At 50.1% G+C, this 9,994-nt stretch overlaps 2 protein-coding genes across 5 annotated transcripts; both read right to left on the reverse strand.

Annotated features, from left to right (window-relative positions):
• Positions 1–560: 560 nt before the first annotated feature.
• mrgbp (MRG/MORF4L binding protein) lies at positions 561–3,161 on the reverse strand. The gene is made up of 5 exons (XM_003978578.3): positions 2,901–3,161; positions 2,444–2,565; positions 2,254–2,335; positions 1,603–1,677; positions 561–1,498 (listed from the first exon to the last, which is right to left on the reverse strand). The coding sequence occupies exons 1-5, from the start codon at positions 3,040–3,042 to the stop codon at positions 1,272–1,274; spliced, it is 648 nt and encodes a 215-aa protein (XP_003978627.1). The 5' UTR covers positions 3,043–3,161; the 3' UTR covers positions 561–1,271.
• A 116-nt stretch (positions 3,162–3,277) lies between these two features.
• Positions 3,278–9,716, reverse strand: hm13 (histocompatibility (minor) 13). Of its 4 annotated transcripts, none has more exons than XM_011619920.2 (12): positions 9,370–9,714; positions 8,244–8,279; positions 7,337–7,435; positions 7,174–7,256; positions 7,021–7,109; positions 6,739–6,824; positions 6,531–6,656; positions 6,398–6,455; positions 6,207–6,327; positions 6,006–6,108; positions 5,843–5,928; positions 3,278–4,886 (listed from the first exon to the last, which is right to left on the reverse strand). In XM_011619920.2, the coding sequence occupies exons 1-12, from the start codon at positions 9,571–9,573 to the stop codon at positions 4,814–4,816; spliced, it is 1,164 nt and encodes a 387-aa protein (XP_011618222.1). In that variant the 5' UTR covers positions 9,574–9,714; the 3' UTR covers positions 3,278–4,813. The 4 variants fall into 4 exon arrangements, with proteins under 4 accessions (XP_011618222.1, XP_003978629.1, XP_029689663.1 ...); XM_029833803.1 differs by lacking the exon at positions 3,278–4,886 and adding an exon at positions 4,917–5,388 and having other exon boundaries at positions 9,370–9,716; XM_003978580.3 differs by lacking the exon at positions 8,244–8,279.
• Positions 9,717–9,994: the final 278 nt, after the last annotated feature.

Consider the following 9,994-nt stretch of genomic DNA (forward strand, 5'->3'; position numbering starts at 1 on the left):
TTGAAAAGGAAAAGAAAGAGAGAAACAGCCCAGGATGGATGGACCAAAGCAGAATCCCAGACTGATCAGATCAGAAAAATCCATCGCAGAGGTTCAGCGGGTGACCTGAAGTGTGATGGAGGCCCAATATGAAAGTGTAGCATATGGATAAGAAAGCGCTCACTAGGCACAGTGTTGGAAATAATGACCACAATTCCAAAGAACTGGATCCTAAAGTATGGATTTATTTGTCCACCAGTGCTCACACACACATACTGGAACTCTGGGAACTCTGGGCTGCTCATGAATATTCAGGCAGAGGTTCTGTCATCCGTTCTCACACTTGTTCTTTTTGTTGTTCTGACAGCTCTCTCACACTCGACTGACACTCATCCCGCTCAGTTGCAGCTTTTCCTCTTCTCGACAACGCTACGCTTTATTTCAACCACGCAGCTGTTTAATAAAGAGGGACCTCATTAATCACGAGGCTGCTCCTTTTCCTGTTCTCGAGGAAACAGCGCCCCCAAGTGGACGCGCCAGCACATCCACAGGACCCTGAAGGACGACGCGCCGACACAAAAGTGACTGGATCTTTTTATTTCCATCTGTTGACCTCAAGTAGATGATTGATACAAACTCATATCACAAGACTGAAACTAACATTAAATACAAAATGAAACTGAATTTTCCCATCAGTTGTTTTTAATAACTACTTTCCCCCTGTAAGCCTTCCCATTTCTCTCTTAAACCAAGAAATGATTTTTTTTTTTAAATGTTTGGATTCAGACATTTACTTGACCTCATCTAACCTGTTTTGAAGTGGGTTCAAATCCTTTTCTAATCAGGACGATATAAACTGTAGAAAACAAATCATGACGCACTGGAAACTGAGCCGTCAGCAATCGGATGTCTGACAGACACGAAACAGGAAGCTCTTCTCAAAGGTCTGCGTTCAAGCTTAGCTTGAGAGAAAAGGCATTAATAAATAAGGGTCAGTTGAGTGGTGATGATACATCACAATGAAACAGATTCCAGCCAAACGGTGGCTTTCAATCATAAAAACGACCAGCAGGGGGCAGCACCGGCGCTGGTTTACAAGACTATCCTACAAAAAGAACAAACAATGAAGAGATGACCGTCACCAGCTGTGCAGGAAAACCCGAGGACATTCACACTTCCTGCTGCTGCAGCCAGACGGATGACAAACTCAGAGCTCACGTGTGCACGCAGCAGTCTCTCTCTCCGTCTGTCCGACTGTCTGTCTGTGTTCCCACTGTCTGCCAGTTCTCCTCTCAGGTGCGCCTCCTCTTTGCTCCTCCTGGACTTGCAGGGTTGGATGATGACTGCAGTTTGTCAGCCGTTCGACTCCGCTTCCTCTTCTCTGCCTCCTTTCCCACTCCTCCTCCTCCTCCCGCCGCGGTTCCTCCCTCACCGACTCCTCCCTTCTCCTTGTCTCGCTCCCTCTCCTTATCGCGGGTGTTGCTCGCCCGCTCCGACAGCTTCACAGAGGAGTTACTTCCTGTGATGGAGAGACCAAGATGGTTTGTTGTCTGGCATGAAAACAACGGAAGTGACTTTCACACACGTTCACGCAAGGGTGATGCAGTCGGAGACGCGCTCTACCTTCTTCGTGCGTTGCTGGAGGCTCTCGCTCCATTTTGAACTCCTCTTTGATCTCGTCCTCTGAGACCAGCTTCCCTGCATGTCATGTATGAAACAAAGGTGAATTTAGCAGACGCTGGTGCGCCATGAAAACAGGAGGAAGCTCTCACGTCCACCAGCGTTCAACACTGCCACCAACAGAAGAGAAGACCTGCTGCATTTGTGCTTTCTCAGATCCTTTGGTCCATATGAGCTGGGAGGTCTGATTCAAACAGTTGCGTGCCTTCACAAAGGTCCATCCATTTAACTCAACATGACTCGGATGAAGACGAAGAACATCTCAACAGAAAGGGACCGTCCCTCAATGACCTACATGAGTGCAAGAGTCTGAACACTTAGATTCATGGGATATTTCAGTTTCTGATTTAATTTTTTGGGAATCATCCTGAGCTTGCAAGTGTCGATTGATGAGGAAACAATGCAGTTTGCCATTTGGACAAGAGGGTAAACAGTGAAATCTGATGTCCAGCAACCTCCACTTCATTATAGGCTCTTTGGGGATAAGTTGCTCATCCTGATTCACTTTTTGACGATGCGTCTTGGAGCTGGAAGCCGTAAAACAGCAAACTGTAAATGACGAGTAAATTAAAAACAGACGCCGTCACCACTGACCTTCTTTGACCTCCTGGATGATGTCATCCGGCAGCGAGAAGCTCCTCTCTGTGTTTGGAAAAGGCAAAATCTCCGACTCGTGCTGCATCACACACACACACACACAGACTGAGTCACGGTGTGTGTGTGTGTGTGTGTGTGTGTGTGTGTGTGTGTGTGTGTGTGTGCGCGTGCTGAGATGTGTCCTCACCAGAGCCTGCATGTCGTACATGGTCCCCAGGTGGTCCCAGATGACTGAGGAAGACACCTGGCGTCCAATATTCTGACTGAACTTGTCTCTAATACAGATCATGTGGAAGTGGCGGTTCACGCCTGCGAGTGTGAAGATGAACAGATGCAGATACATAAATGCCTTTAGGCTGCCGAGACAACCTCAGGACACGTTATGGGATGTTGGATGGATGTGGAATGAACCACTGAATCAAATTACAGCTCGGTAGGGATGCACAAGTTTTCATTTAAAAGGACATCGTAGCGAGCGTAGAAAACCTAAAATCAACTACAGGGCTGTGGTGAAAAGGTCTATTTGTCTGGACCACCAGAAACTGGGCTTCTACTCCGAAAGAATGAACACTTTAGGCAACACTGGGCTCAACTGTTAGCATTCTGTAGCAGCTAACGTGCTAATGCAGTTAGCAGCTTCTTACCGACGGGCTTGTGTCCGATCATCGCATGAAAGAGACAGACCTCCACCTCGTGGCTCCAGACCACCGAGTCCTCCTCGGGGGCCAAGCCTGGATCTGGAGGCTTCTCGTCCGTCTGATTTAGCGTCACATCTGCTTCCCCCATACTGGTATAAAAAGCTCAAAGGAGCAGAACGCAGCGGAGCAGCAGAGCCACCACTCCGGAAGCAGCTGCCTTTGCCTCGTTGGCCTCATTAACCCGCTACCGCCGCCTCCCGGACAGGGGTGGAACTGCACAGGCCACAGTTCGAGTTTCCACCGTTTTTGTCCTGATGTCGTGAAAGGAATTGTGTCCCTACGATGTAACTCTTGTCACCAAGAACCAGACGGACTCAGGGTTATGCTGCTCTATATGGTGATCAAAACACCAGAACTTTATTGCAAAACAAAAAACTAAATTTCCGGACCAATAATGACCGGAACAAAAATAGACGATGACAAAGAAAGATATTGAAAATGAAGAAGGGATACTGAAATTGGGAATACGAGTACGACACAAGAATAGATCAGAACAATGCCAGGCTGAAGAGTCACACTGGCACTTCTTTTGTGATAGCTAATTAGAGACTTCAAATTTAAATAACATTCAGAAACGAGAAAAAAAAATAAAAAATCAGTTGTACATTGATGTACAACATCGAAAAGCCAGAGGGGGGAAGTCAGAATGTAAACTGGGAGAAAAGGACATTAAAATGCCAGTCCGGCAAAGCTATACAGCAATATCAAATTGATCAGTTATGAGTAGTCCAGTCTGTATAAACCTCTATTATGGGATTATTATTCATATTTTAACCAGCTGCATTAAGGGAAAAGGATTTGGCATCAAATGTGTCTGGATTTTGTCCAACTCACTGAACATTAAAATCTCTTCTTTTGCCAGAGTAGTCCTTTAATGCCCGTCTGAGACTTGGTCTGCATCTTAAAACCGAGTGCCGATATAAAACGCACATTTGACAACCACCACGTCCAAGTAACAGGATCCCCCAACATTCACTTTAGTTTCTATTTCAATAAAAACTGTCAAATAAAAGCTGCTGCTGTCGCTTTAAAGAAGTCAATCGCTCATGTGTGAAAGTAATGATTCATTTCTTAAATCACTGGGAAGCCATAAGAGGAAGAGCATTCCACATGTAAAATAGAACACGCGAGTCAAAAGCAACAGGCCGAGGAGGCTCGGCCCATCCTCAAAGGGTGCTGGATGAATGTTTGAGATGTCCTCCTCCTCCTTCTGCAGGCCAAAACATTAAGACTGGGTCAACCGTGCACAGGTGGGACTAACCTGCCTCCGTCCGGAGGCCTTCAGAGTCCGAACAAAGACGACATTTGGTCCCTTTGGTTTATACCTGCTGACAAACTCAACTTGGCGACCGTCGATTTTGGCCGGTCGCCCGATAAAGTCAAATTAAGACGGAAAATGATGGTGTCAGAACAAGGCAGAGCGAAGCAGCCCAGCACCCATAAACAATTAAGCAAATGGAATTAAGCAAAACAAAGAGGAAGCACATCTGGCGGGCAGACGGACAAACGGACAGGTGAGTGCGGGACGTTTCAGCAAATCCCCGTTTGCTGGATTTTCTGAAACACTAAAATGCACACACACAAGGCCACATGAACAGTGCATGTGTTCCAGTGTGATAGCAGCCAGGTGATATTCGTAGGCACGGGGTCGAGAAGACCACCGCCAGCAGCAGCAGCAGCTGTTACCATGGAGACCAGCCGCCCTCCCAAGCTTAACGGATACAGAAACATTGGCTTCACTGGCTCCGTTTCCCCAGCAACAAAGTGGAAGCTGGACAAGTGGGAGAGGGAGGGGCTTCAGTGAAATGTGGCGACGGCAAGCTGGATGAAAGGTGGCGGACAGGAGGCAGCAGGTGGCGCTATTGGTCCTTTTTCTCCGGTTCAGACGAGTCCTCTTTAGAAGTTTCATCCTCAGGTGGTGTCTCTTCGTAACTGCGGAGGAAGGAGAGGGGGCGGAGTCAACTCACTCACTCACTCAATGAGCGATGCTTTGGAGTCCTACATTCACATTAGACCAATTCAGCATCTCGGACCAGACTGGAACCCCACAGTGATGCCTCTGAATGCAGAGGCTCAGGACCAGCGGACGCGACGGTCGAGGCTACTGTGGACGGCTGCGTTTGCGACCTCTGGTGCTCTGGTTTTAATTTAACATATGAAATAAATGTGACGCTACAATATTAACCCTACAAAGTGAGGATGGAGGGCTGACTGCTGGGATTACCTGCCCAGATGAGACAGGAAAAGAAGAGGAAAGAGGGGGTGGAGCCTCTACATAAGAGGAGAAGGCTGTGGCCGGCGGTGATAGGGGGAGGGGCCTGTTACCGTAGAGACAGCATCCATAGATCTGGCCAGGCTGGCAGGGGAGCCGCTGACCGTTGGAAAGGAAGTGAGTCTGGGAGAACCAGGGAAAACTTCCTGTGAGGACTCATAACTAACCACAGGGGAGGTGGAGGGAAGAGGAGCAGGAAAAAAATGGAAAGACAGGAAGAAAAGAAGACAGGAAAGAGAAGGTTATGGGAGGAGCCACAGGAAGAGGGGGAGAAACAAAAAGAAGAGTATTTTTGAACTGATAGTTGGTGCAGGGCCACAAGCATAAGGGTGAAGGGAGCAGGAGCGGGAGGAGGAGATGGTGGTGATGAAGAGGAGCCATTAGGAAAACCGTGGGGACAGATGGACAGAGTCCCTCAAAGTTAGGGGCTGGTTCCATGGTTACCGTCACTTATCTCAGGATCAAATCACAGCAGCCTTTACACAACTGCTCCACTGTTCAGCTTCAACTTTAGTGATTTGATACGAGATAAAACCATTTCTTCACTATCAAACAGGACTTTGACGGTGAAGGCAGATGGGCACTACGTGGCGATGTGGTTGCCGTGGTTACTCACCTGAACATCTCCGTCAGCTCTCCTTTAAACAGTGCTACGATGACGGGGAAGCCAACGCAGGCCGGGACCAGGTACAGCAGGGCGGGCTGTGGATGGACAGGACGTTATGGACACATCAGACCGAGTCACGCTCCCATGCACTCGCGTCTTCCTGTAATGTCACCTGTGCGTGTTTGAAGGTGTGCATGACGAAGATGGTGAGGCCCAGTCCGAAAATGTAGGCCAGGAAACTGGAGTAGAAGTAGGTTCTGCTGTTCTTCTTTAGGCTACGGGAGACAGACAAATCAGTGGCTGTCAGGAGGCAGGTGGGGACGCCGTGGACAAGAGGGGACGCCGTGGACAAGAGGGGACAGGACGGCGTTACCTGACGTCGAAGCGCAGCAGCAAGGCAATGAAAATACCCGGAATGACGATGTCGCCCAGCCCCAACATGGCAAAGTTACTGGCCCCCAGGCCTTTCTCCAGCAGGTCCTGAGGGAAGACCACTGAGACAGAGCGGAAGCGTGAACCAGGACAATCGTCATCAAATCACGTCGATCAATCGCACATAGTTACGTTTGATTGGGGCTTCAAAGGACTTGGCAACAGTTACCATGACATTGGTGCCGAATACCTGAGCAGCAGAAACAAAGGCGTTGCTAAGAGGGCTGCCGATAACGCTGGACCACCCCCTTCAACCTTAAATTACCCAGAAAACATCGTAGACAAACAGCCCCCACAGCAGGATGCAGCCAGTGCTGACGTTGTTGAGGTGGAGCAGCTCCACGCCGTTCAGGGCGAACGCCAGCCCAAACAGGTTGTTGGCTATCCAGTGCTGCGAGGACACAAAAGAAGAGAAGTCAGCGGCAGACGTGGCCGAAGGCAGCAGGGTGGTGCAGGAAGAGCGTCCCACCCACCTTCTTGAGCAGGTACCAAACCCCCACAGCACTGCTGATGATGAGACTCACCAAGTTCTTGGTGTCAAACTCATAATTGAGCAGTTCTGCAGACAAACATTTAGATTTCAGCTTCAGAACCAGAAAAAGCACCATCTTGTTTCACTGAGTTCTGGCTGACTGGTCACCAGTTTACAGCCCATAACCCATTCATGTTAGGTTACAGGACATAAAGCACAGGTCTCCAGTGGACATGAGACCGTCCCCCCGCCGTCAACTATCACGGGGACACGCGAGACTCACCTTGTCTGGACTCTCCAGAGCACTGAGTGAAGAGCAGCTGGTACTGCTTGTTAGGGAAGGATTCTGGGAAGATTCTGCCCATCAGGGGACTGAAAGACAGAAGAAAAGAGAGGTGGTCTTTTTGTCCCTCATGCGTTTGCAGGACGTCCTTACCTCATGGTGTGAGACAGAGCCAGGATCCCCAGAACAAAGAAGTAGAGGGACAGCAACAGGTTGACGTATTCTTGAGAAAACACCTGCGAGCAAACGTGTGTATGTCACTGTTTCAGCCTGTTGGGTCCAGCACCCGTGTGTCCTGAGGGGGCGCCGGCGGTACCTTAAAGAAGAGGTAGAGGCCAAACAGGGTGCAGCTGGCAATGATGGGGAAGCGAGCGGCATCTCGACTGGTGATGGTCTCGGGGATGTCGGAGGCGTTCTGGGAGGAGACACAACCGCCGGGTCAGCGTCACGCCACAAGGCTGCCGAAACCCGCAGGACAGCCATTCCACCCGCAGGACCGCCATCCCACCCACAGGACTGCCATCCCACCCACACTGGCAGCTCCAGGGTCACATTTACTGAGGCGGTGTTTGGGAGGCTCCGCCCACCCAAAATAAGGAGCTAACAAACGATCAGACATCTGAAGTCAGCAGAGCGGTTCCGCCCGTCGCACAGATACAGGCGAGCTCATCGACCCAGTGTCGCTCAAATAAGTCCTCCAGGACGTCTAAATTATCCCCCTCCTGGTCCCCACAGAGACAAACCGGGACAGAGGACACCACGGCAGAAGGAAGGACGAAGAGAGGAGTGCTGACCCAAATGGGAGGATATTTCTGTTCAGGATGATACGTAGCTGAATAATCCAGCACCACCCTGGAGAGATTCCAGAACTAGCGACTTTGGAGACGTCCAATGGACAAGTGGAGCAGAGACGGAGGACCGTCAACGTGCACCAACGTTTCCAACAAAGTGTGATTAGCATTTCAGGAGACAAGGGCCAGATTTGACCCGCTTTGGACTGAAGAACCTGTGACAGAAGCAGGAACCACTACAACAGCTACGATTCTGACCCAACACGAAGCTGCCAAACTTGGGCTGCCGTCACACTGTCAACGTCCCTGCTGGGGCATCAATCTGGGGCAAATCTGGAGTTATGCTTAATGAGATCACTCTCCAAACCAGCTCTGATGAAGCTCCCGATCAACGCTCGCGTTAGAGCTGCAAACAAACACACAAATACTCACTCTGAAGCCAGAGCCGAACTCACTCTCTCCAACTTCCTACAAAGAACGAACACACAGGGGGGAGGACAGAGGTGAGACAGGCAGAGGGACAGAGAGGGAGCACACAAAGAGAAAGACAGCAGTCATCAGGCAGGAAAAGCATCATTGGCGCTGAACTGTGACAAGAGAATCGAACTAGCAAACCCTGATTCAGCTAGAGCGGTGGAAGGGGGGGAGGGAGAAGAAGACGACGACAAGCCGAAAGACACAATCGGGGGTTGAATCCAGTCTGAACCGCGACTGGGAGTGTGGGTGAGAGAGTCACCAGTAGCAATGACAAGGCTCCACTCAGACAGCCAGGCTGCCAGCTACAGGTGCTCCACCTGCCACGGAGCTCAGACAGCACGTTAAAAAAGAGGCTCCAAGATGAAAACAGCTAAATTCCAACCTGAAATCGTTGTCTTTTATATTTGCTTTATTTAAATTCCAGGAAACCAATGAAAAGAGAAAAGGAGCCATGTCTATATCAACACACAGGGTGTGTGTGTGTGTGTGTGTGTGTGTGTGTGTGTGTGTGTGTGTAAAACACCATCTCACTGCATTATTTTGCCATATGCTAGTAGCGGTTGTTTTAGTTTTAGTTTTATTTTGTTTTTTAAAGCTTTACTTTGTCAACAAATGAGGGTTAGGGTTCTGGTGAGGTGCATTTGGTTGTTTAGTCAGAGTTCCTCAAGTAAAAGAGCCCATAAATTAACTGTTGACCAACCAATTTTGATTTATTTCACCCAGATAACCAACACGTGTCCAAAAATCTGACACACACAGGCACGCGCGCGCACACACACACAGGCGCACACACACACAGGCCCAAACACCGCTGCCTAATTAACCAGCTAACCAAACTGTTTCTTTCGGATGTCTCCTGTGTCTCCATGACGTCATCTGTGCCAGAGCTCAAGACCTTATCGGACAGGTTATACGACTGATCGGACAGGTGATCCGACTGACCGGCCTGATCCGACTGAGCGGGCTGGAACTGAACTCCTGTAGCGGCTAAAACAACCGTGCGGAGGCGGAGCAGCTGTTAGCCGGGTCGCAGCTCCAACCGCCGCTACGGTCAAAGACTGCGGGCGCCGAGCGCTTCTACCTTGGACTTGGAGCAGGTGACAGACCGGAGGGCTCCGAAGAAAATGGGCAGGAGAGCCATTACGACTAGGCTGCCGTACGCCAGAGCCGTTCCCTCCGTGGTGGCCACAAACTTCGCCGTAGCGTTGAGCGCGTCGGTCCCGTTGGTCCCGTTGAGGGCGTCCAGGACTGGGGCCGGAGCCGGGATTTGTTCTGCCTCGGACATGGTACCTCAGCGGAGATCTTGACGGGCACAGCGCGGTAGAAAAGACTGACAGTGTTGCGGCGGGGGAACTGCGTGTGCGTGGTGTTCATTCAGAGGACGGTGCTGCACTTCCGGCGGGCTCTCCGCTGCTAAGGCCACGTTACCTAAAGAGGCCGGAGGCAGCTGCGGCAGGCAAGACCTCTCACTCTGACGCTGTTTTCCAGGACCAAAGGCTTTCGGTCTACACTACCGCCACCTTGTGGACTGGAGGATGCCCCCCACAGGCGATCCGTGCAAGGACGGAGCTTCCAGTACGTGAAGCAAGATCATCGTCAGCGTTTTTTAAAATATAGAACCTAACCGATTTGTTGAATTGGCAGAACTTTCTTGGAATGATTCGATGGTGACTGGATGATTATTTCAATAGTCTTGAATAGCTCAC

This window comes from Takifugu rubripes, chromosome 3 (genome assembly GCF_901000725.2).
Source record: "Takifugu rubripes chromosome 3, fTakRub1.2, whole genome shotgun sequence".
Classification (NCBI taxonomy): domain Eukaryota; kingdom Metazoa; phylum Chordata; class Actinopteri; order Tetraodontiformes; family Tetraodontidae; genus Takifugu; species Takifugu rubripes.